The 27,978-nt window shown below is 38.0% G+C and overlaps 1 protein-coding gene across 1 annotated transcript; it reads left to right on the top strand.

The window, feature by feature from the left end:
* The first annotated feature begins 101 nt into the window (after positions 1-101).
* hhipl2 (HHIP-like 2) lies at positions 102-24,521 on the top strand. The gene is made up of 9 exons (XM_683781.8): positions 102-483; positions 5,434-6,086; positions 7,535-7,678; positions 10,351-10,682; positions 13,414-13,540; positions 13,751-13,896; positions 16,172-16,253; positions 20,088-20,170; positions 22,965-24,521. The coding sequence occupies exons 1-9, from the start codon at positions 151-153 to the stop codon at positions 23,507-23,509; spliced, it is 2,445 nt and encodes an 814-aa protein (XP_688873.2). The 5' UTR covers positions 102-150; the 3' UTR covers positions 23,510-24,521.
* Positions 24,522-27,978: the final 3,457 nt, after the last annotated feature.

Here is a 27,978-nt window from a genome sequence, read left to right as displayed (position 1 = left end):
CTCCAAAGCGTTGGACAAGCTCGCGCACGCACACACACACATACACACACACACGCGCGCACGCTGAAGCAGTCATACTGTACACATAGACCCACACACACATACGCTGAAGAGCAAACACACTCCTTTACTCCAGAGCACACGTCAAAAATGCCGAGAGAGCCGGACTCACTAAATCATCTCCGTTCAAACTGGCCTGAGGGAAGTTTCCTGACCAAAAAGACCAAATGGCTCCAAGGACTCATTATAACCATTTACTTTTCTTATTTGAGACGTGTTTTAGCGCATCCCCAATGTCTGGACTTCCAGCCACCTTTCAAACCAACTTCACACCTCGAGTTTTGCAGGCACTATGAGAAATTTGGTTGTTGCGACCAGAAAACGGACAGCAATATTGCGATGAGATACTGGGATATAATGGACCTGATTGGTGAAGAAGCTTATGCAAAGTGCGGTGATTTGGTAAAGGACATTATGTGTCAGGTACAGTATGCAATCATACTTTTCGGAAAAATGTAGGCTAATGATTAAACTGCTGTACATACACAGCTACAGGACAAAAACAGCTTGAAAAACGTAGAATATGTTTTTATAGAAAGCGTTTAATTAAAGCACAGTCTATATTTTTGTTTTACTTTGTACACAACTGATGACATTAATTCTACATTTTAAACAAAAACAGATGGTCATATAACGCATTTGTGCATTAAATAACTCGTTTTAAAGATGGCAAATCAATATTTGTGGAAATAATCCTTTAAACATTTGTAGACAATATTATTTTTCAGTTGTCATTTTCTGAAAAACAGAACAACTCTAAATGACAACATTATAAATTCAACAGCAAAGAAATGTCCAAACCTTAATATAATGACACAATTGACATTTAATATCTGAAATAAAGGGTGTGTAATAATAACTTATCATTTTTAAATCAGTCGGGATGCAATTGCTGATCTATATCTTATCATGATGAGTTTGCTGATCAATACAAACTCTTATCAGAAAACAACAACAAAAACACCTAATCATAATGTTTTGTATTTAAAAATGTATTTTATGGTAATTCTATTAATTATAATGAGCTGTTTTGTTGTTGTAGCCTATTAATGGATTGCAATTATTTTTAAAGCACGCTCATGCTGTTTATCTCTGTAGCTGTGTCTGCATATACTATTATCAAAACTGATTTTATTACTGCTCATCATACATTTGATTTGATATCAGCCTTTTTTTCTTCTTCTTAAGGGAGGGGAAAGGACGTGAGATGTGGAAGTGGAATATTATATAATGTGACAGATAAAATGGCTCAATGAGAAGCTGATGTTAAACGTTTTATATCCTTATTTCTCACCAGTAAATAAGACAAAATGCATAATAATAATAATAATATTAATAATAGTAATTACCTTATCAAGAGCAAGGCATGTTAAAGCTAAAAATTAGTCCTGCCTGCAAAGTTCAGCCCCAAACATAAAAAAATTCACCTGAACCAGCTAATTAAAGAGTTGTTGATAACAAAGGTTAGACTCGGTAGTTGTCTCATTTTAAGTGTGGTATCCTTTAGAAACCTTTCATTCTTATTCTACCGTGTAACAATTTATTTGCTTAAAAGTGACAGGCTTGATTAATAGAGTCCAGACTAAGACCTGAAAAGGTTGAAGCAGAAACAATCTCAATTGGCACCCTGCACTGGGCATGTTTGGTCCTGGTAAGCAACAGTTCGGCAAAGATTCCCTCCAACCCTAAACAAACACACCTGAACAAGCCGATCAAGGTCTAAGGGTTATTGTAAAGCTACAGGCAGGTGGGTTTTTATAAAAGTTGGAGTGCACACTTTCATTATGTAATGTTGCATTGACTGCCTAAGTTTGTGAATCATATGCAAGAGGTGGCATCAAAATCTATTCCAAGTCTTGTAGCACTCAATTGTTTTCATGCTCTCAAAATCTTGAATATATGAACTTGGCCTGACCCAAGATGAGCTGTCTTGAATGTCAAAATTGAGGTCTTCAGGAAGCAACACTATAGAAACAGGGAAAACCGCTACTAAATAATATTAAAGACTTACAGGTGACCTCTTGTGACTGGGGCTATTAAAGGGTAAGTTCACCCAAAAAAGGGTGACTCACCCTATGATTGCAAATTAAGATATTTTAGATGTAATCAGAGAGCTCCCTCGTCCTCCATAGACAGCAACCATACTGAGATATTGCAAAGTCAAGAAAAGGAACACGTTGGAGGAAAGTCCTTACACCAGGTGGAGGAGTTCAAGTATCTTGAGGTTTTGTTCACTAGTGAGGGAAGGATGAAACTCAAGATTGACAGGCAGATTGGTGCGGCATCAGCAGCAATGCGGTCGATGTACTGGTTTGTTGTGGTAAAGAAAAAGCAGAGCCAAAAGGCGAAGCTCTCGGTTTACCAGTCAATCTACATTCCTACTCTCACATATGGTCTTGACTGAAAGATCTCGGATACAAGTGGCCTCTGTGTACTCTTCCATATCAAGAGAAGTCAGCTGAGGTGGCTCGGGCATCTGTATCGGATGCCTTCTGGATGCCTACCTAGGGAGGTGTTCCAGGTATGCCCCACCGGTAAGAGGCCTCGGGGAAGAGACTAAGGGCCTACTCACACTATGCCATCCGTACCGTGCCCAGGCCCATTTCCCGGATCGTTTGAGAAGTGTGAGTGCGCTGAATCGGGCTCAAGCACGGTTTCACTTGGCAGGCCCTGGCCCGTTTGGAAGAGGTGGGCCTGAGCACGGTTCACTTGGGCTTTGGCGCGGTATGCTTGTGTGTGAGTGCAAAACGCGCCAAAGCCCGAAACTGAAAGCGAGACGTGACTGTTTCATATGGATTTATTAATCATTCTTACTGTTCAGTGAACGCAAACTGCCGTAGTTTATTAAAGACGCAAACCTCTCACTGCACGACAGCTGCGCGCCTTCAGCAGACCTCCTCATTACTGCAGCACGAGGGCTTTATGATTATGAGCGCCAAAAGTGTTGTTTGGCGAAATATCTGACTGCGTGTCCCCACATCCCTAACCGTACGTTCACACCGAAAGCGGCGAGAGCGTCCAAGGTCGCTCTGGCCGCCCTACCGACAACGCTCTCTGCCTTCAGCTCCTGCGGCGAGAGCGTCAAAACTCGCTACATTGATCTCATATTTAAAGGAGCCGTTGCAGCATATCAGTTACATTCCTGCATAAAACATGTTTCTAGCGTGAAAATGTGCACTTCTTATCAATTTCATACAACAATGGAAGATCAAGTTGCGTGTGGTGTGGCTTTGCTCTATTTATCCAATATGTGTCCATATGTCTGAAATATCCTGAAGCAGCAGTACTGTTTTGTACTGTCACATCGCGTGAGATTCCCGCTTTTTTAAGATAAATTTATATATCACTAATGAACATCAGTAACTCGCCAGTAACTTATTTAATGTATGTTCCTGTAGGAAAAATTTTGAAATAATTGGAAATCCGGCGACCGCAATAATCAAATCCTTGGGAACAACTGTGGTCGGAACCAAAGTTCACTGGTCTGTGTTCTCTGAACTGCTATCAAGCGATGGACGTCTTCATTCTGATTGCTTGCCGCCAAACCGCGTTATAGCTCATTACCATAAAGTTGACTTCATTTCAACTCTCCTCGACGCTCACGCCGGCGAAGACGCGCCGCGCTGCTCCTCGCCGCTTATCGCCGCCTATCGTCGCCGGCTCTCATTGAAAATGAATGACTTCCGGCTACTTTGACGCTCTTGCCGCTTTCGGTGTGAACGTACGGTAAGGACTGTTTGGCGAAATATCTGACTGCGTGTCCCCACATCCCTAAGGACTGTTGGCGAAATATTTGACGGCATATCAAACGACTGAAACGATATAACTAGAGAAATCTCCACTGTGCTGCTGAGTGAGAGAGCGCTTCTCACTGAACAGCGCAGCAGCGATGACGTAAGCGTGCCGAAGCCCGTTTGTGGTGTGAGCGCGGGCCGTCAGGGTAGACGGGAGGGGGGACAAGCGTGCTTTGGCCCGGTTCGAGGCAACTGCACCTAGTGTGAGTACAGCCTATGTCTCTCGGCTGGCCTGGAAACGCCTTGGGATTCCCCCGGAGGAGCTGGAGGAAGTGTCTGGGGAGACGGAAGTCAACATGTCATGCCGCCTGCCTCCTTATCCTGGTATACTCTTCAGTCTGAACTAAAAATGTGTGAGCTTATCCCAAATAAATATTTTTGCTTTGAACTTTATAACATTCCACTTCACAATGTCTGTGTTTTTAACATATTGTAATTAGCTAAAGCTGAATAACTCAACTGTATTTTTATATCATCTTTACTTTTTATTTATTATTATCATTATTTTTCATAAGTCGTGTGTTGCGGACCTCTTGGCCAGGTCACCCTTGTAAATGAGATCTCAATCTAAACAAGTTTTCTATCTGGTTAAATAAAGAAACATACATTTTACTGGAAACATCTCAGGATCATTGCTGTTTATGGAGGATGAGGGAGCTCTCAAATTTATTGTAAAATATCTTGATTTGTCTTCTGAGGGTCGCAGGGGATCAAAAAGACATGAGGGTGAGTGATTAGTTACAGAATTTTCATTTTAAATTAACTATTGGCAAGTTCAGACTGTACAATTTTAGCCCCGATTTTAACTTGCTGACAGGTTTAAAAAATAAAAATAAAATAAAGCGCCAACAAATGCGCGGAATTAGTGCTCGTTCATGTGAACTAAAAAGACGCAATCTTGGAGAATCGCAAATGAGTCGCCAAGACCCGTGAGATATTTGGCATGATAAATATCTGGAGCTGATGGCAACTCAAAATCTTGTCGTGTAAAATGTGTTCTGATTGAAAATAACATCAGTGATTACCTACAGCTAATGAGAGAGCAGCCTTCAGACCCGCAGGAAGTTGAGGGAGGTGTTACGAAGGTATAGACCACAACATCACAAGCATGGTTTAGGTTGAGAAAAGGCTTTTTTTTTTTTGTCTACTTGGACACAAGAAAAATAGGGAAAAACTAGTGGAAATTTGTCAGAAGCATCCATGTCTGTTCGATCATTTGAGCACTACCACAACCAGTTCGAAAAAGTTGGAGAAATTTCTAATTCCCCTCAAAAGGCAGTTGAGCAAACTATGAACATTTTCTACCACATTAAAGGCTTCTTTCTCATTATGTAGTTAACAACAAAAGATATAATACATGACCTCACGTTATTTCCATGTCACTTCTTGCATGTTTTTGGTTGTGAGACGTAGTTTGTGGACCGAGACAAAGTTGCAGTGTGAACACAGCAGCGACAGAATGCTACCCCAGATATGAAAACATCTGTGACATGACTACTTTAAAAATCGTGCAGACTGGTCTCGGTTTGACACTTTAAGCTACTGAAAATGTATTTTTCTCACTTGTACAATTTTGCAGGAGTGTTCTCCTTATGCTGCGCACCTATTTGATGCTGAAGACCCATACACTCCAGTGCGCCACCTGCCAGGACTGTGTTCCTCCTACTGCGCAGACTTCCACAGCAAGTGCCATTCTGTGGTCAAGTATCTAACCAACAGCCGGACCCTGCAGGAGACATGCGAGAGAGACCCCTTGCATTTCTGTAACCTCATTAATCTCCCTGACCAAGACTATTGCTATCCTAATGTTGTGAGTAACAATAATCTGTACAGCAATCTGGGCAAGGTGGTGGAAGACACCAGAGGCTGCTTTCAGCTGTGCTTGACGGAAGTAGCCAATGGCCTGAGGAACCCCGTGCTGATGATTCACAGTGGAGATGACACACACCGCATGTTTGTGGCAGAGCAGATAGGATTTGTATGGGTCTACCTGAGAGACGGCAGCCGCCTGGAGCAGCCTTTCCTGGACATCAGCGGGGAGGTGTTGACCACGCCATGGCTAGGAGATGAACGAGGTTTCCTAGGTCTTGCCTTTCATCCAAATTACAGAAAAAACGGGCGCTTCTACATCTACTACTCCATTCTGACTAACGGAAAACTGGAGAAAGTTCGCATCAGTGAGATGAAAGTTTCAGCTCATGACATGAACATCGCAGACCCCTATTCTGAGAGGTGAGTTGTTTTGATTCATGCTGTTATACACATTTAAATCAACAGTTCACTCAAAAATAATGCCATTCAATCACCTTAAGGACTGGGCACATGACAAATCAACATAAATGAAGTATCTCAGTGAAAACTGACTTTGTTGTCAACTTGCACGAGCAGCATCCAAGTAGGTATTGCTATAGCCCAGAGAGGTCAAAGTGGGAGTGACCACAAGTAGGTTTGGTTTAGGGTTGTGGTAGATGTAGACGTTAACAAAACAAAACAGGTTACTGTGAGGTCAGACTGCTCACTTTCAATCATAATTAAACCTACCTGTATTAACCTAGAAACATTCAGAGAAGAGTGTTAGAGTGGGTTGAAGCTATATTTTGCAGAACACTGGCCCCCCAGAATGGGCATTGGACACCCCTGCGTTATAAAACTTTGGTGCTTCTTGAGTCGTACATGACTACACATATAACTGACTATGACTATATATCTGTAAGTCAAAACTGAAGTGAGGTTAAAGAAATTTGTCACACAAAGCTATCACATTACTCCAAAAGATTCACAAAGATTACTCACAAAGACATTCAGACACAAGGCGGAAGATCTGGAGTCATCTGCAGGTTCAAAATATCTTCTTTAGTGGTTAACAGAATAAAGTGAGGTTGTGAACCCAGCAGGGGCGCTTAACCTGTGGACTGTGTTAGTGATAATGCCCCAGTAAAAGTAAAGAGGACACCAAACTGCCAGTGAGTACCATCTTTCAAATGAGATGTTAAACCAAGGTCCTGACTCTCTGTGGTCACTAAAAATCACATGGCACTTCTCTTAAAGAATATGGCTGTAACCCCGGTGTCCTGGCCAAATTCCCTCCATTAGCCCTTACCCATCATGGCTTCCTAATCATCCCCATCCACCGAATTTGCTCAACCACCGTCTCTCCACTTTACCTATAGCTAGTGTGTGGTAAGCGCACTGGCGTTATTGTCCTGTGGCTCATCCAAGTGGATACTGCACACTGTTGGTGGTGTGGAGAGACTTCCCTTATGATAGTGAAGCACATTGGGTGTATGGCGATACATGATAAATTCGCTACATAAATACACACATTACACATTACAATAAAGAAACTCATAAATCATGTTTACAAATTTTATTACCTATGTATATTTTTAGACCACATTTTATGTATATATTGTAAATTTTCTTTTTCTTAAAACTCTACTTTGTTATATTAATGTTAGGCACCTTGGGTCTGAGAGTAACGCAATTTTGATTCTCTATATGTCTTGTACATATGGCTGAATTGACAATAAATCTGACTATGACTTTGGTAAATGTTTGAAAACATTCTATGATGAGTAAATAGTGGGTAAATTTTAGTTTTTGGATGAACCATCCTTAATTAACAATAATTTCGGAATAGCAGTCAATTTTAATCATTACCTTCCCTAATTCTTTCTTAGAGTTCTTCTTGAGATTGAGGAGCCTGCAGCAAACCATAATGGCGGGCAGATTCTGTTTGGTCTAGACGGATATTTGTACATATTTACTGGAGATGGCGGGAAAGCAGGAGACCCCTTTGGCAGGTTTGGAAATGCCCAAAACAGGTAAGAACAGTTTTGAAACTTTTGTAGTAAATTAGTTCACTCTCAGAATAAAGGTACAAAGCTGTCACTGGGGTGGGCTTTTTGTTTTCCTAACTACTCCGATCATGCAAAACAACACGACAACACGATGCTGAGCCGACATCGCCGATCCTCTCACGAAAAATACATACTTAGGCCCTGCTTACACTAATATGACTTAGTGTTAAACTGGCATTTCAGAACGAAAATGATCAACACTGTGTTTCACCTAGCATTTCTGAACAGCCCTCCGTCCGCTGAAAATGCACATCACGTGACCCTACACACACACACAGCCACACACACTGACATGCCTCCGTCTAAGCTCCAGAGAGCAGTGCACATAGAACAGTTTATCATGAATGTACAGCTGGATCACATCTCACTATAGTTGTTAAACATGATATTCAGACATCCCAAGTCTCCCGGAAGTTCTGGGAGTCTCCCACAAATGCATAGAGACTCCCAGATGCCCGCAAATGAGTGATAATCTCCCGGAAATTGCGCGTCTCCCTCCTGGTCCTCAAATAAGTTGTGCACCCTTCTCACCCCTCACCACCGGATCCCTCCTCGCTCTTTAGGCACGTTGTGCGCACTCTGTTAAACACCCACTGCCCCCTCTCCCCACTTTTTTACATGACGACGATGCCATCGTCCATCGAGATGTTTCACGTTAGATATCGTATGATGCCAAATTGATCGACTTCGCCCAACCGTAGTTCACGGTCATATTGGTTCACAGTCACACAATTAATCTCTTTTTAAATATTTCCTGACGTTAAAATAGGATCTGAATCCCTGCAAATTTGAGGCTGACCGCAAAAGCACATAGCAGTGCAGTTTTCCCAGGCCACCAAATTGATTGACAGGCACGTATTAACAGGTCTCAATTGTAAAGTTTATAATCATGTCCACAATACAAGATTTGCAAAGAAACTGTGATTAAAAAATCTGTTTACAGACACATTCTGACACCAAAGACTTGTCTAATATCTAGTAAAGAAGTAAAAAAGGAGCCCTTTAAGTCGCATTTACTCTGAATGGTATGGTGTCCTTCGGTTCAGTATAGTTTGTGTTTAGAGGCTTTTTCAATGCGTTCTGTACCTAATCTTGTGGGGTGAAGTCTGTGTGAGGTTTCCAGAGAGCTGCACCACAACCAAAACAGATACACACTACTGATCACTGATAGGTTCAAGATATTTATCACTTCCAGCATCATTGGATTTGGAACACGAGACACCAAACTCTCTATATTTGAAAAGTCATCAGCAGCCACTGCTGTACTGTTGGTTCACACGACTAAACTATTTCTATACCACAGCAAGTAAAAGACATCTGAAATGCGAGCATCGTGGTCAGTAAAAGAGGTCCAGATGTTACTCATTGATAGCAGAGAAACAGTTCCAGCAAGTGATGGGTGGGATGACCTGTAAAGAAAATGATGATGTCAATGCAGTAGAGGTAGCTCAACCTTAGTGATAATCCAATATAAAATGTAAACCAAGCCAGCAAAAGTCGGACCAAAGTGGGCTGAGACATGACAAATTATACAGTGCCACGCAATGGAAAAGCATCTTTATGTACTATATGTACATTAATACACACACTTTATTAGGTACACCTGTCCAACTGCACGTCAACACAAATTTCCAATCAGCCAATCACATGGCAGCAACAATGCATTTAGGAATGTAGACATGGTCAAGACGATCTGCTGCAGTCAAACCAAGCATCAGAATGGGGAAGAAAGGTGATTTAAGTGACTTTGAATGTGGCATGGTTGTTAGTGCCAGACGGGCTGGTCTGAGTATTACAGAAACTGCTGATCTACTAGGATTTTCATGCACAACCATCCCTAAGGCTTACAGAGAATAGTCTGAAAAAGAAAAATTATCCAGTAAGCAGTAGTTCTGTGGGTGCAAATGCCTTGTTGCTTTCAAAGGTTGAGTTGATAGAAAGACAACAGTAACTCAAATAAACACTTGTTACAACAGAGGTATGCAGAAAGGCATCTCAGAATGCACCACACATCGAAACTTGAGGCAGATGGGCTACAGCAGCAGAAGACCACACCGATTGCCACTCAGGCAGGGAACTGAGGCTACAATTTGCACAGAATCACCAAAATTGCACAATAGAAGATTTTAAAAAACGCTGCCTGGTCTGATGAGTCTTGATTTCTGCTGGGACATTCGGATGGTGGAGTCAGAAATTGGTACCAACAACATGAAAGCATGGATCCATTCTACCTTGTATCAACGTTTCAGGCTGGTGGTGGTGGTGGTGTAATGGTGTGGGGGATATTTTCTTGGCACACTTTTGGACCCGTTAGTACTGATTGAGCATCGTGTCAACACCACAGCCTACCCGAGTATTGTTGCTGACCATCTTTATCCCTTTATGACCACAGTGTACCAGTGTGCAAGAGGTACTATTAAGGTGTTCCTAATAAAGCGTATGTACACTAAAATACCAAAATGGACACTTTAGGTGCAAACGTGTACCTTTTGAAAAGGTACTGCCCCAGTGACAGCTTTCATACCTTTATTTATGAGAGTGTATGAGCATCGCAAAGCTTAGATAAACTCTTTCCATTTCCTCCCTTTTAGACACTTTATCATAAAAGCTTTAGCTGCTATGCAAATATGTTTCAGATCAGCACTGCTGGGAAAAGCCCTTCGGATTGATGTGGATGGCAGAAGTATAGATGGGAAGCCCTATAGAATTCCTCTAGACAATCCCTTTCGGAAAGATCCTGATGCAAAGCCAGAGGTCTACGCGTATGGTGTGAGGAATATGTGGCGCTGCTCGGTGGATCGGGGGGATCCGCTTACCCGTTACGGCAGAGGGAGAATCTTCTGTGGAGATGTGGGTCAGAATCGGTATGAGGAGGTTGACATCATTGTCAAGGGAGGAAATTATGGATGGAGGGCCAAAGAAGGCTTTGAATGCTTTGATATGAAATTATGCCAGAACTCTTCTCTAGGTGAGCTGAATCACAGAATAAACACACACTCACACACACATCTGAGTCAGAGAAAGTGACAGACCAAATGGAGCGTTTAAAATTTTTTTTACTGCTCAATGAAACTGGTCACTGGAGAACTTCATACCACTGGTCAGTCCATAAATGTGTGCTCCTGATTTCTGGGAATTGAGGAGTTTGAGGTTTTCAAATCATTTTAAAGGGATAGTTCACAGAACAATCAACCTTTGATTTTGAGTCTTAATTTGGCCAATTTTCTCTGTGTTTCAGCAAATGGAATGATTTTTAGTGACAAATCTTATTCAATTCAATGTATCTTTATTTCTATTGCGCTTTTATAATGTAAATTGTGTCAAAGCAGCTTAACATAGAAGTTCTTGTAAACTGAAGCTGTCTCAGACCAGTTTTGTACAGTTGAAGTTCAGTTCAGTGTGGTTTAATTTTCACTGCTAAAAGTCCTAACACTGAAGAGCAAATCCATCCCAAACCAAGCAAGCAGACAGTGGCGAGGAACAAAACTTCATCAATTGACGAAAGTGAAAAAAAAAGAAACACTGAGAGAAACCAGGCTGTTGGGCACAACCATTTCCCCTTTAGCCAGTTTTCTTGTGCAGAGCTGAAGAAGCAGAATCATGAAGAAGTTGCTGGTGTGTAGTTCACCAACAGGTGTTCAGGCTGGCCAACAGGATTAATGTGAAGACTCGTCTGTCAATGTATTCTTCCAGGAATCAGTCTCATTTTATTTTAAGTGTTCATTTTGACACATATTTTTAGGAAAATGCTTTAAAAAAATCAACAATAAACTCTGGGCAAATTTACTACCCTTTTGTTATGTTCATGACTGTTTTTGCCCCATTGGCTTCTATTAAAATGACATTATTTTATTGCATTTACATGTACTTAATTGTTGGTGGTTTTCCCTGTTGAGAAGAGCTAAATTAGCCATTTTTTACTGTCATGACTTTGCAATGAAAAAAGTCATTATAATGGAAGTCAATAAGGCATAAACAGCCACAAACATAACAAAAGGGTAGTCATTTTAAACAGTACACAAGGGTTACAATTCTGCTCATTTACTTATCCTTTACTTGTACTAAAAACTGCCTGAGTTTTTTTTTTTTCCTGTTGATCACAAAGGAAAATACATACAGTTGAAGTCAGGATTATTAGCCCCCCTTTTATTTTTATTTCTCTTTTAAATATTTCCCAGATTATGTTTAAAAGAGCAAGGAAATGTTCACAGTATGTCTGATATTTTTCCTCTGGAGAAAGTCTTATTTGTTTTATTTCATCTAGAATAAAAGCAGTTTTAAACTTTTTTAAAACCCATTTTAGGGTAAAAATTATTAGCCCCTTTAAGCTATATATTTTTTCAATAGTCTACAGAACAAACCATAGTTATACAATAACTTGCCTAATTACCCTAACCTGCCAAGTTAGCCTAATTAACCTAGTTAAGCCTTTAAATGTCACTTTAAGCTGTATAGAAGTGTCCTGAAAAATATCTAGTCAAATATTATGTGCTGTCATCATGGCAAAGATAAAACAATTCAGTTATTAGAGATGAGTTATTAAAATTATTCTGTTTAGAAATGTGTTGAAAACATTTTACTATTAAACAAAATTTGGGGGAAAAAACAGGGGGGGGCTAATAATTTTGACTTCAACTGTACATAAATGTATACTGAAGAATATTCTTTAAAAAAGACATTGACCTTAATGGTTTGTTTTGTTCCTACTTTATATATCAATGGTTGTTTTCTCCCCCAATGCCTTCAAAATATCTTGTTGTGTTTTTGTTAAAATTAGACATTTATTAAAATGTAGTTGATTAAACTACTTAACTCTAGGTAAATGGAAACGAATGTGGTTGTTTTTTGGATGAACTACTCCTTTAAATGAATAGTGAAAAATCACTTTGACTTATTCAAATCAAATTGACTTATTCATTACTTATTAAATCAATTGACTTATTCATTACTCATTCAGATCTATTTTTCTTTCATTCAATAAAAGAAGACAGTACTGATGGTAATGTTTAAGCTCCCAAAGAGATAAAAAGACATCAATGTTTATAATTGGCTTCAGTTGTTTTACAACAACAGATTCTCCCCAAACTGGAAATGTATTACATCCATGCAAAAACTCATGTTGTACACGTTAATTCTTCTCTTTTGAATAGTTCTCAAATCTCATTTAAAGGTCTGATGAAATTATTACCAGTATTATTTGTTTTTAGGATTTCTATAAGCTAGTGTGCCTCAAGTGACAAAATTCACATTTAAAATATATAAAACTGATATAAACATGTAAAGCTTGTAGTTTTTCCGCCCAAATAGACCAACAATTTTTTTACATCAACTCCATCACATCATAACCAGTCAAATGCTTTCTAGTATCTGGCATGCCCCGCCCTTTTCAAGACGCTTCACATTTGCTTTTCATTTGATCCATTTTTTTTAGATCAACCACTCTCACTGACACGGCTGTGATCAAACAAAACACTATTGGCTCTTTTTTTAAAAAGGGGAGGAGCTACTCTATATCACACTCTCTCTTTGTGTTTAAAGCACTTCACGGGACTTTTAAAGAAGCCTTTTATGAACTACCCAAATTGCTTTAGATCACATGACACACAAAACTTGGTGACAATAGCATGAAAGACTGAAAAAAAATAATGTTCTTTTTGTTAACACAACACAAAACCCACAACAGTATTTTGTCTTAACAGACGATATCCTTCCGATACATGCCTATGGACACCATGTTGGGAAATCCGTAACTGGAGGTTATGTGTACAGAGGATGCGAATCACCAAATCTCAATGGACTCTACATATTTGGAGACTTTATGAGCGGGTGAGCAGCACCAACTCATATATCAAACAATGAAGCAGATGTTCTATTGAACAGCTAAAGTAAATCATGCGTCTGTCGTGCATAATCAACTCTCGGTGCTTGGAAAATCTATAACTATAAACTTAAAGCACACGAGAGTCATTTTAGGTCATTTTGTCACTATTGTTTTCTCTGGACGCAATGACAATTGAAGTCTTTGTTCTCACTCAGACGATTAATGGCTCTGGAGGAGGATAAGAAAACTGGGAGCTGGAAGGAAAAGAATGTGTGTATGGGCGACACCAAAACCTGCTCTTTTCCTGGCCTTATAAATCATCACCACAAGTTTATCATCTCATTCGCTGAGGATGAAGCAGGTGTGTTTGTGCACAAGGCTTGATAATAAAGGAACACTATAGGCTACTCCTGCAAAGGCTCATCTGACAACATTGGAGTTTTACCATTTTAATTCAGCCACTTTAATTCAGCCAATCCATTCACCCGATCACAAGGTCTAGCGGAAAAACTTTTAGCTTAGCTTAGCATAAATCGCTAGCTATTATTCCATCCAAAGATGATGGAAACTCTCCAAAGAGAGTTAAATTTATGTGCAAAAGTGGAATATCACATAAAGACGTGCGAATAAAGTGCCGTTTCCATCCAATGAGTCAAAGGTCAGTTTATACTGCCAGGTCTTAATGCCCAATTCCAATTTGTAGCCTATATCTGATTTTTTTGCCTGTCTGTTTACATGTGACCCATATCCAATTCATACGTTTACACTTGCTGTACAATTTACGATGTCTTGCATGCATAAAGACATCTGGGTCACACTAGCCACGAAGGAAGAAAAGTGTCTTACTTTTTGCTAAAAATATGCAAAGTTTGCCCAATTTTAAAATGATTTTGAGGCAGATTAGGAGAAAAAGGGCCGTCATCGCAGCTTGCGTCTATGATTTATATATGGTGTCCCCCACCATTCAGTATGGTCGAGTAATGTTTTAGGTTATTTTGGATACTGGTGCTAAATTGATGCTTTAAAAACAGTGCCAAAACAGTACCTGTACTTTTTAGCGAAAAAATTATTTGACAAAATATTTATTTATATATATATATATATATATATATATATATATATATATATATATATATATATATATATATATATATATATATAAAATAGATGTTAACTTTAAACTTATTATTAAGATATATTTATGTTATTCAATGATTAAATAATAATTTATATATATATATATATATATATATATATATATATATATATATATATATATATATATATATATATATACATATATATATATATAATATCTCGATTAACTGAACGTTTTAACTCGATTACGATTAATGAACGATTATAACCTGCAGTCACTACTTTATTTTTATTTATTTATTTATTTATTTTTTTTTTGTTTATATGGCTTGGAAAATTCAGTCCAGCGATTCCTGTGCAATCAAATTGAACATAGAAGGTAATTCACTATAATGAACTACTTCAAGACATGGGCAATTTATAATGACAGCAAACTATTTGGAAGCATTAAAAGTTTTCAAAAAGATGTCCAAAATCTTAACACACAATGAACCAGAAACTGTTTAGATGCATGTCACTACTGATAAGATGAAGGATGTTTACTGTATGATGACCGAAATGGCCTTAAACACCCAGCAGGCACAAGATGTCAATATGACATCAGATTGACGTTGTGTCCCAGCATCGTGGGGACGTTGCATTTTGTTTGGAAATGAAAATAGGGTTGACGTTAGAACTCAACGTCAGGCTAATGTCAATGTCCACCGGTCAACCTAAACCCAACCAAATATCAACATCTAATGATGTCACAGTTTGACGTTGTGTGGATGTTACCACTATGATGTCTATCAGACGTTGGATTTTAGTTGCCATACCTGACGAATAAATGTCAGTATTTGACGTCAATATGGCGTTGCTTAAGATGTTGGCTCGACGTTGGATTTTGGTCACTTTCTAACACAATCTAAAATCAAATAAATATCAACGTCATTTGATGTCTTTATTGGACATTAAACCCTTTTATTAAACACTTTATTGGACACCACCCACCTCGTCACCGCTACCAAATCGGCCAATCACAAAGCTTGTGCTGTGTGTCGTTGTGACGTGTAGTTACATTTTTTTTTAAGGTGTGAGGGTACTGACCGTGCATGTGCGCTTGGCAGAAGTATAATGTCAGAATAATGTAATCAGTATAAATTAGTCTTGACAAAGCAGGGTCACGTGACTCCACACAGGATAGGGAAAGTAATTGAAAAATTTGACCTGGAAAAATTAAACCAATCATATGTTCTGAATGTCGATTTACTTTTTTAATTAATGCGACTAAGTGTCAAGCTTGAAATAGGTAATTAATCGAAGCTCTTTGATCAAGATGCTAATGGTCTAATCTGATTCAGTGATTTATGCTAAGCTAAGCTACAGTAAAAGTGTTCCTGCCAGACCTGGAGATTGGCTAAATGGAATCAATAATGGTAAAACTCAACTATTTAAATCTCTGCTAGCTGTAATTATATTTTATTTCTTAATGGAGTGTTTCTTTAAGACCATTTTAGTGGCTTTAAAAGCATTCCTATGTTTTATTTTTCATCCTGAAGGAGAGCTTTATTTTCTGGCGACCTCCTACCCCAGTGCAATGTCTCCATTTGGCACCCTTTACAAATTCGTGGATCCGTCCAGGTATGTATATTTCATTAACTTTGGATTTATTCCCAAGCAAATATAAAGTTGGCCCAATTTGGTCAAAACGATCTCATAATTCCAAATTAAAAGCGTTCCTAATATATAAGATAACTCCCAGTTAAGACATCATGCTGGGAGACAGACGGACCACAGGACGTGTCGGCTGAAGCATCATGTGCTCTTATATCCCTTTGGAATCTTGGAATCTGTGGTGCATGCTTTCACCAAATGTTTTCCATCCAGACCTCTGGAAATCTACTATTGTCTCTCTATCTCGGATCATAAACAGTGATAGCTCCAGAATATGGTGACATCCTATACTATGCATGGAAGTGTCTCTTTTATTTTATCTTCGTACACTGCCTTTAAAACAGCCTGAATCTAGTAAAAGACGAATGACAAAAATGAAATTTAAAGACTATACTATATAAACAACCAAGCATGAGCTGTTTTAAATAATCAACTGATGGATAAATCAAGAGTGACTTTCTGCTGGCGCAATTGCGACTGCAGAGATTATAGGCACATCTGAATTCAATCCTACCAGCATCAATCCCAGCTGTTTCATATTCTCTATAGCCAAGTGGAAGCAAAACAGAGATTCATTTGTAATAGGAGCAGTAGGAGGTCACTGTCTTCTCATGCGCACAGACTTGTGTTTACAGTACATTTTGGGGTTGCACGGTTTACTGGCATTATGGTAGTATTGTGATACTATGGCTGCAAAATACAGCCGGTGTCACTGAAACGATAGTATCGTGAATAATGGTCTACAATACATCTACAATAGATAATGTAGCATGTAGAAAAGTCACTAAAATGCTCACACGTTTGTGCAACAATAGACCTTTTATTTGAATAGTCTGTGGAACCCTGTAAGGTTACCCTGTAAGGTTTCTTATCAGAATTCGACAGAATTCGGCCCGAGCCCGACAAGTACATATTGAAATTTTTTTTCTTTTTAAAGCCTGAACTCGTTTACAGCCGAACATTTACATTTACATTTAGTCATTTAGCATACCCTTTATTCCAAGCAATTTACACAACTATAAGAGCAACAATGAATAAGTGCTGTAGGCAAGTTTCAGGTCTGTAAAGTCATAAAAAGGAAAACATTAGTAATTTTTTTTTTTTTTTTGAGTACTGTTAGTGGTATATCTAGAGAGGCAATTGCAGATTAGGAAGTGAAGTAGAGACTAAATAGTTTAGTTTTTAGTCGTTTCTTGAAAACAGCGAGTGACTCTGTCGTTTTGATGCAGTTAGGGAGTTCATTCCATCAACATGGCAGATTGAATGTGAGAGTTCGGGAAAGTGATTTCTTCCCTCTTTGGGATGGAACCACGAGGCGATGTTCATTCACAGAACGCAAGTTTCTGGAGGGCACATAAATCTGCAGAAGTGAGAGCAGATAAGAAGGAGCAAAGCCAGAAGTCACTTTGTAGGCAAACATCAGAGCTTTGAATTTGATGCGAGCAGCAACTGGCAGCCAGTGCAAACGGATGAGTAGCGGAGTGACATGTGCTCTTTTAGGTTCATTAAAGACCACTCGTGCTGCTACGCTCTGGAGCAGCTGAAGAGGCTTGATAGAGTTAGCTGGAAGCCCCGCTAGTAGAGAGTTGCAGTAATCCAGTTTGGAGAGAACAAGAGCTTGAACAAGTAGTTGAGCTGCATGTTCAGATACGAAGGGTCGGATCACGATTCAAATGTGCACATGCACACAGCTCTTTTGCCTTTTATCAAGAATGAGTCGTTTATATGTGTTTTAACATCATTTATTCATAACAAACATAGGCTGTAGGCCACTTGGAAGTTGGAACAAAGAAATAAAATAAGTCCTCTGTGACATTTTAACATCTCGGCACTCTGATTAGGCCTAGGTACGTACACTTAACCTTTAAATCGGCCAACACACCAGTAAAAAATAATTCTTTCTTAACAAATTAATTTAAAACAAATTCTTTTTATTTGGCAATAACAAAATTAAGATAAAAGCTCTGCAGGATTTGTTTCGCCACTTCTCTTCACAATCTGACATTAAGGTGATGTTGAAGCTGAATAATAAAGCAATAATGCCAACATTAGCCTGTATAAATATATTATGCATTTTATGGTTTAAATAATATTTAGTCAAATTTATTCATAAACAAATTTCGAGAGGATCACGTGCTTATGATTGTTCACAGCTGTTCCAACTTTAGCTAATGACTAATTATCCTATCAGACGATCCTTAACTCACTATAAATAACCAGACTTTCCTCATCTGAATATCTTCGTCTTGAAGAAACCCCCCACCCAACCCTACTTTCCCTCCTTTCAAACGGGCTTCACGGTGGCCAGCGATTAGCGCTGTTGCCTCACAGCAAGAATGCCCCTGGTTTAATTCCTTTCCAAACCAGACGGCATTTATGTGCGGTGTTTGCTCGTTCTCCCACTGGTCGCGTGGGTTTTCCCGGGGGGCTTCGGTTTCCTCCCACAGTTCAAAAAAAGGCACTCTAAACAATTAATCAAAATACATTAGCTAAACTCTGAGTACACCTTTCAGCATACATATCCGACACTTATCTACAACAAGCAAGAGGGGGAGTCATCGAGATCTACCTGAGCTCAAACTCCCCTCTCGCGTTGCAACGGGAGGGAGCCCAGGGCTCGAGGATCTTATAAGCTCAGGGCTCTCTCCCGGGACAGCACGCCAAACTAGCTTTACTATCAATCATCAGCTAAGTGTGAACTCTTGAATTTGTAGTTTAAAAATCCTTTACTCTCCAAGATTAGATTGTGTGTATATGTGGAGGAACATTATTGAATCCACTGTAGATAGCTTTAGCGCAGTACTGTGCTCACTTAGCAGCACTGAAGACTCTTTCACTGCTGCTGCTACTGGCCAGGATGCATACTGATCTGGCTTATTTAGCAAGTTTCGGGTAGGATTGTTTGTTTATCTTCCACAAGTCAAGAACATTCATATCTTTTTCCATGACAGCGGTTTCAATGTAGCGATTGACCACGTAATCTTCCCTGTCAGTTTGCTGTACATTGCTGTATAGCGCTCTACCATAATACTCAGTGTATGAGCAACCGCCAAAATTCCTCAGTGGCCGTTCTTTTTGAACTGGCGGCTGGCCTGACCGCAGTCAAAATTTGTTATTTTCAAATTCTCCATTTGTTTCACCTTTGCTGGGATGGGTTTTTATGTCGCAACAAACGATTTGATTACATTCTCGAGCTAAGCGAAATGCATCCAATGTTTATTTACCGTGCAAGCCCAAGCCCAGCTTGACCCTGTCTAAAATGATAGAAATTAAGCTTGATTTATATTCAAGCAGACCTACTATCAGGGCGTAATTGGAGACGGAGCACTCCAGATCTGGATCCAGCATTTCATTGGCACCTCATTTTACAGATCCCTCTCCTCAACTGCCCTCCTTCCCTCTCAGCTGTTCACTTTCACTCTCTTCCTCGACTCCCCAACCTTCTTCACTTTTGTCAGTGACACCCCTCTGCCATCCAATGCCCCGTCTACATCCTTGGGTAACATACCTTATCTGTTTCCCAATCTGTTACGGGACTTAGCAATTCAAAATTAAGCACTGCCTATTATAACATGATAAATATAGCATTTCTGACAGTTTTCTTTATAATTTGAATTACAGTATCACATTACCACTTGGTATTGTGATAATTCAGCTGGTATAGTATCGTAAGATGAATTAATGGTATCATGACAAGCCTAGTGCATTCAAGTTGATTAATTTCCCATTTCTACATTTCTTTTCTCCTGGTGATGAAGGAGGCCTGCATTGTTCACATTTAATGGGGTCTTTTATTTACAGGAGGGCTCCTCCAGGTAAATGCAAATACAAGCCACTTCCTGTAAAGGTCCGAGGGAAGAAAGTGCCATTTACGCCTAGAGAACGTAAGGATATTCAACATCTTTAAAGATTTGTGTTGACTAAGCATGTAAAAATGTGTACATTTGTTATACTGTTAAATTTATCAGGACTTCCGTGACCCTGGAACTAGTCATAAATGCTATCACATGAATGCAAAACTTTGTTAGAATAGGACAATATTTGGACTATTTAAAGAAGGTTTTTTATTTCAACAAACTTTAAAGCATAATAGTTTTACTAATGTCTAATAACAAATTTAGTTATTCTTTGCCATAACAACATATTTTACTAGTTTTTTGCAATTTTACTAGTTTTTATATGCTAGTATTTAGCTTAAATTGCTGTAAATTAAATTATTATTATAAAAAAAGTATTATCTAGGTTAATAAGAGTAAATAGGTAAGTTAATTGGGCAAATCATTGGACAACAGTGATTTATTCTGTAGCCAGTTAAAACAACAATTTTAGGGGGGCTAAAAATATTAAACTTTAAATTATTTTTTTATATTTTAATTCCACCCAAACTTAACAAAATAAAAATCTCTCTGTAAGAACAAATATATCGGAAAAATACTATGTAAATATCCTTGCCCTGTTAAATGTCACTTGCACTCAAAAAAATGATGTTTGCTCTTTGCTCAAACTACTTACATAAAATGAGCTAAAGCAACACAATTATAGAGTTTTTTTGGGGGAGACGACTTAATTATTTCATGTTTGATCAACTTAAGTTAATTCCCCAGCATTTATAAGCGTGTGGGAAATGTCTGAAAAATAATAAAAATTTCAGAGAAGAGCTAATAATTTTGCATTTGACTGTATATTGTAAAATTAATGTTAATTTCAATCTGTTTATTGACATTTTGACCATCTCTATTATAATATCTCAGCTTATGGAGCTACTTATGAATAAGCTTTGACTCAAAAAAGGCTGGCTTATCAATTTCTATTTCAAATAGATGCTATATAATAGGGTTTCTGTGTATTTACATCAATTAGTTAGTACCAGAGCCAAAACTTGAACTAGTACATGCAGTGTTGGGGAAAAGTTACTTTAAAAGTTATCCAATTACGATACTGAGTTACTCCCCTAAACAAAGTAACTAGTTGAGTTACTTTTTAAGGAAAGTAATGCTTCATATTTATTTTTAAAATTACTTTTGAGTAAATTTTTCTCACCTGAATGAGGCTTGAACTCTTGTGGAATGTAAAGGTGTTTTTTTCCCCAAATTGAGGAGCTCTGCAATTAAGTGTGCACTGTATAACCTTTATTCACCTTAAGAAAAAAATCAAAAAAATTATAATTTAAGAAAATGTTATCTTTGGACAAGGTCCTGACCCCAGAGTTCCATATATATATATATAGATTAATGAAAGTTAAAGCAATGAAAGTAAAGCAATGTGTTTGCTACTTGTGCACTTTTTGTCTTATTAGTAAAGTGTTTACTTTTCCTTTTTTTTCGAAGCGTATAAATACTTCCATTGCAGAAAGGTTTTGGCCTGCTATCTTGGTTTTTTGTCTGTTACCTCCCTCACATTCTTTCATTAAGTGCATAATTTAACATGACTAAACTAAATGTAATAAATTTTTTAATAAATTTCATTACATTTTTAAAAAGTAACTCAAATATTATTACCTAATTTTGTTAAGTAATGCATTATTTGTATTATTTTAAAACTCTCGTTACTTAAAAAAAAATAAAAATATTGAATTGCGTAACTCGTGTTAATTGAAATATTTTACCACAACACTAAATACATGCCAGTGAATATGTTAGTGAAAAGTGTCTAATAGGTTTAATAAAGAAGGAGAAATGAGAAAACTAAATAAATATCATCTCAACAAACTTGAGTTGAAATCTTGTAGTTTGCAAGACCTTATTTGAATTTAAAACGTTTTTTGTTTTTTTTTGACCAAACTTATTTAATGAAAACGGTTTTGTTTTGCTATATTCACTGAGAAATGGACATACATACATACATACATACATACATACATATATATATATATATATATATATATATATATATATATATATATATATATATATATATATATATATATATATATATATATATATATATATATATATATATATATATATATATATTTAGCCCCCCTGAAGGTTTTTTCAACACATTTATAAACATGATAGTTTTAATAACTCATTTATATTAATGGTTTATTTGATCTTTGTCATGATGACAGTAAATAATATTTAACTAGATATTTTTAAGACACTTCTATACAGCTTAAAGTGACATTTAAAGGCTTAACTAGGTTAATTAGGTTAAATAGACAGGTTAGGGTCATTAGGAAAGTTATTGTATAATGATGGTTTGTTCTGTAGACTATCGAGAAAACATAAGCTTAAAGGGGCTAATAATTTTGTCCCTAAAATGGTGTTTAAAAAATTAAAAACTGCTTTTATTCTAGCCTAAGTAAAACAAATAAGACTTTCTTCAAAAGAAAAAATATTATCAGACATACTGTAAAAATTTCCTGAATCTGTTAAACATAATTTGGGAAATATTTTAAAAAGAAGAAAAAAATTAAAATGGGGCTAATAATTCTGACTTCAACTGTATATATATATATATATATATATACAAATATGCATATAGTGTAACAAAATTGATGATTTGGTATTTAATCTATTTATAAAACATATACTACTGTATATCTGTCCGTCTACTATATCTATTCCCATTAATTGTTTGTCATTATTTCATGAAATGAAGATTATCAAACAAACTGATAAACTGATAAACTGACCGATACAGTGACTGATTTAAATATGTTGTCTTTTTTTTAAGTGACTGTGCTTGGCATAAGTGAAACACCTACGAGATCCCCACTGGAAAAGATCATACGGCCCACTAAACCACCGGGCACGCGCCAGCCCACAAGAGCCAAACCCAGCACATCTGCAGCAAAGAAAAAAAAAACAGGCCAAACCACTACAGCAAAAATGAGCCAAGAGAAGTCAGAGAAGGCAACTCAGCAAAACAAGAAGAAAGTGAACGTGAGCATGAAAACACAAAAGAAAGTTCCCGCTCATAAGAAATTAATGCCACAATCCAAGAAGGATAAAAAAGCCCCTGTAAAACCGTCCACTGTAAAACCCAAACAGTCAATTAAAGGAGCTCCGGAGAAGAAGAACATCAAACCACTTAAACCTCAAACGAAACCAAAAGTGGTGACAAAGCCCAATGTTTGGTTACAGAAGACTAAAAAGAATGGACAAGAGGTGAAGAAACCTGCGAAGAGCCAACCTGAGGGGACTGTTACTAAAAAGACCCAAGCAAGCAGCAAAAAGACAAAAAACAGCATTCTCACGAAGAAGAAAAAAGCTGTTTAAATGGGCACGCATGTGGTGTAGTAATTAGACGGTAGTAATGTAGCGCAGTAATGAGAATTCAAAGATAGCCCGTTCAACAATGTATCAATGAAGTTTTTGGCTCTGAGGTCAGTCAGATGTGTGAAGTGAAAGGCCAAAGAGAAAACCGCAACAGTCCTGCTCCAGCGGTTGATTCCCTTTAGCATGCAACACGGGAGCATTCTTCAGATGCTGAGCTTATTTTTGGAATGCGGTCGAGTAATTAGTTCGGATCTCTATTTTAGCTCAAGACTAAAATTATATAGAGAAATTCTAAATACAAAAACGAGAATGCTGTTGAAAGACTTTCTTAAACAGAACTCTTTGAAACTAAAATACGGCGCATTGTAAAATGTGTAATTTTATGGCATACCTAAGGAAGTCTAAAATGCACATTTCTGAAAAGTAAGTGGCATTGCGTTTCCCTTAATAGACACAGACAGAAGGCATATCTCTATATATATACACCGTCCATAGTTTTTTTTTTTTTTTTTTTTTTCGTGGTGCAAGCAAAAATGGTTCATTCAATAAAGTCTTTTGGCTTGTTTACAGTAAAATCCTGTTTGATGTTGATCCAAACCAAGTTTATATGGGGGTGTAAATTAAGTATTACTTATTGCTAAACCTCAGTCCCTTGGTTCATGTGAAGTGGTAGGGGTATCACGATTCTCTTTTGCTTGGAGGTTTAGGGGTAAGGGCAGACATTTTCTTGACAATTAAAAAGTGAGCTGTGCTTTTTATGTTGCTAGGCAACCTGTTTGAACACTTAGCACTGGAGCGCAAGACATCGGGCACTTTTTCAGCACAGAGTTGATGTTTTTTTTTTTTTTTTCTGCAGGCATACAGAGCGATGTGTATAAAAAATGAGAGGTGCAATGTTGTGTTTCTCCTGGCATGTTGAGAGTGTTTTCAGTTCATTCATGCAGAGGATTTGCATTGTGACTCATGCAGAGCATTACGCTCAACTTCTTCCATATAAATGAATTCAAAACACTGAGATATCCTATTTCTTATGGAGATTTTTCCATCCCTACACACTCTTTTTCAAGGGCCAAAAGGAAGGCATAGGGGTATGCATAGGCTTAGGAATAGGGTTCTAAATTATAATTGTGATTGGACCAGGGTCATTTGCAATACTGGGTCAGTTAAAACAAGTAATGTCAGATGAGCCACTACTGTTGCACAGGTGAAAAAAAAAAAAAAACTCTTTTAAATTACCCATTTTAATCTTTTAATATGTTTGACTGAACCAGCCTGATCTCATGAAGAAACATAAGTATTTTACATTTTGCCAGTTTAGTGACTAATTTGTACGAATTCATACGAGTTCACACGATTTTAAAAAGGAGGCGTGGTACCCCTAACCCCAGCCGTCATTGGGTGATGAGCAAATCGTACTAAATTGTACGAATTAGATCATATGAATTAGCCACTAAATCAAAAAGTTATGAATTGTCGTGAGATTGTGTTGATTGATCACATTTTATCTATATATTTGCATAATATTTAAAACAGGGACATTGAAAATTCAAGAACTGATCATTTGCTGACTTATTTCACAAAACATCTGTTTTTATAATGAAAACCAAAAAATGCATACTCGGAAATTGCTGTAAAAAAACACACAAATATTTGTAAAGCTCTTTGTGCTGGAGTGCATGACATCGGGCGTTCTATATTTAACTGCAAGTGCTTAGAGCTAACTGACAAAAATGAGAGATGCTGTGGTTTGTTTTGGCATGTTGAGAGCGCAGTGGAGCCAGGGTTTTCAGTCCATTTATAGGGAAGATAAGCATCAATGCTGATGCAGTGCATTATGCACAATATCCATATGAATGAATTAGAAACACTTACTATGCTGAGCTGTCCCATTTTTTATGGGAATATTTCCATCCCTACAGTACTTTTAAAGGGCCACGCCTTATGCGTAGACATGAGGATAGGGTTATAAATTAAAATTGGGATTGGGCCTTGGTCATTTGCCATACTGGGTCAGTTAAACCAAGTAATATTTAAAAAACTCTTTTAAATTTACCTATTTAAATATTTATTATGTTTTTAGGGATGTAACGGTATTGTAAATACCGTCATACCGCAATATTAATTTTTTTCAATATTACCGAAGTCGCATGACTCGGTAAAACTATAGGTCTTCTGAGAAAATTTGCTCAGGCGAATGAAGCGAACGGGAGGTAGCTGAAACTACATTTTCCATCAGCCCAGGCGTGGCCATAATCCTTTGCGGTCTGTTGTCGCTACAGATCCAGTAATGCGGAAATGGTGTGTGCTGCTAGTAGCGGAGATGAAAAAAGATGGAAATGATCGAACCTAAAGTGGGTGTTGTCGCCGCGCGCGTACTGAATAGCGGTGTTGTTGCGCGCGTTGTCATCAGCTGTGTAGTCGCGCGCGTATTGTAAAGCGCCGAGGGGGGGTTGAGCGCGCATACTCAAGACCGGTGTTGTCGCGCACCTACTGAAGGGCTGGACGGAGGTTGTGTCGCGTCGCGGGGGCACTTTTGATCATTTTGGAATGGCATTTTCTATCCAAGACTAAAAAGGGCATGTGCACTGCACAGGTTGAGCCCTATGTGTGCAGATGCCTGCAAGTTGGGGAATACGACTAATAGCAGTCATGGGGACTGCAGAAACACAGCACACTGTTCAGATTGATGCAGACATTGACTTGTACCGCAAAGAGACCTCTATTTCACTCATGGTTTGTCTTCTCAAGTGGGGGAAAGACAATGCACAACGTTACCCACTGCTGTCAACATGGACCAAGTCATATCTCTGTCCCAGAAACCTCAGTCCCAAATGAGAGGGTTTTTTTCTGTTGCAGGGGACATTGTAAATACCCAGAGATACCAGCTTTTACCAGATTATAGTTATATGATAATTTTCCTTTAAACCCATCTCTATCTAAGTAAGTGAGTGATTAAATGTTGAATGTGATGAGTTTTCAACAATACTAAATTGAAACTTTATTTTTTTACATGGTTTAATAATTTTTTGTTATTAAAATTGAAGTTCCTGTTTCAAAGCTTACAGATAGATGGCTAATTTGTATGCCATTGACACTTTTGGCACTTTTTTGGAGTATTTTCATAAGTTTTGTTTTTCCTGTAAATGATTCAATAAATACCGTACCGTGACATTCATACCGAGGTATTACCGTACCGTGAAATTCTGATACCGTTACATCCCTATGTTTTACTGATCACATTTTTACCATATATTTGCTAATTACTTAAAACTGGGACATTGGAAATTCAAGAACTGGTCATTTGCTGAATGTTATTTCACAAAACATTTGTTTTTATACCAAATACAATAAAAAAAATAGAATTGTTTACACAAATATTAAGCTCTTGGTGCGGGAGTGCATGACATCGGGCGTTTTTTCCTAATAGACTATATTTCACTGCAGGTGCTCAGAGCGATCTGACAAAAATAAGAGATGGAGTGGTCTGCTTTGTATTGGCATGTTAAGACAGCAGTGGAGCGAGGGTGCTCGGTCCAATCATAAGGAAGATTAAAGTCAAAACTGACGCAGAGCATTACATTCAACTTCCATATAAATGAATTAAAACACTTACTCTGCTGAGCTGAGTGAGTGTTTGGGAATTTTCCACACCATATTTCACAAATCTTTTTTTGAAAACGTGTACTCAGAAATTACACAAATTGCAAAGCTTCAAGTAGCTCGATAACAGTAAGTACAAAATCTGAAATAACATTGTAATCTATGTGATCAAAGAATGTGCAACTGATATTGCTTGTCCTTGACTTTAGAGGAATATAAACACTTTTTCTGCGGCATTTAATAAATGTGAAGTCTCATCAGATTTTGCCCCAGCGCGAGAAAGTGTCATATCTACAGTCATCACCTGCGCTGCTTTGCTTGAAGTTTCTGACAGTACAAAAACTTCAAGTAGAGCAATGCAGGTGACGATAGTAGGGTTAAGCAAAGTAATGCGTGTGATCTGTCATCATTTAACTGACAGCATCCTGTCAAGCAATGGCCAATCCATCATTCAGGACGCTACTAGTCTTCAGCTTTACAGGAAGACTTGATCACATTGTGTGATAGCGGAAACCATGCATTCCCTTCCTCACACATGGCACTATGCACCATACAGTTTTGCGAAAACAAACATCCAGAAGTATTTTCAGTGAATTTGAAAATTTGTTTTTTTTACACAACCTGACACAAGTCTTGTCATCGATCATAGTTTAAGAGCAACAAATAATACCTTGACTTTTAGTTGATCAGTTGGAAAAGTGGCAGAATCATCACAAATACTGCAGAAGACCTATTGGAACCCGCATGGACCCGGGATTCTCACAGAAATCAGTAAAGTTTGGTGAAGTAGAAATCATGGTTTGGGGTTACATGTAGAGTAGATGGCAACATCAGAAGCCTAAAGTATCAAGACATTTATGCTGCCCATT

Source organism: Danio rerio, chromosome 17 (genome assembly GCF_049306965.1).
Source record: "Danio rerio strain Tuebingen ecotype United States chromosome 17, GRCz12tu, whole genome shotgun sequence".
Taxonomy (NCBI): Eukaryota; Metazoa; Chordata; class Actinopteri; order Cypriniformes; family Danionidae; genus Danio; species Danio rerio.
The sequence above is the reverse complement of the archived record's forward strand: the minus strand, read 5'-3'. Positions and strand labels throughout refer to the sequence as shown.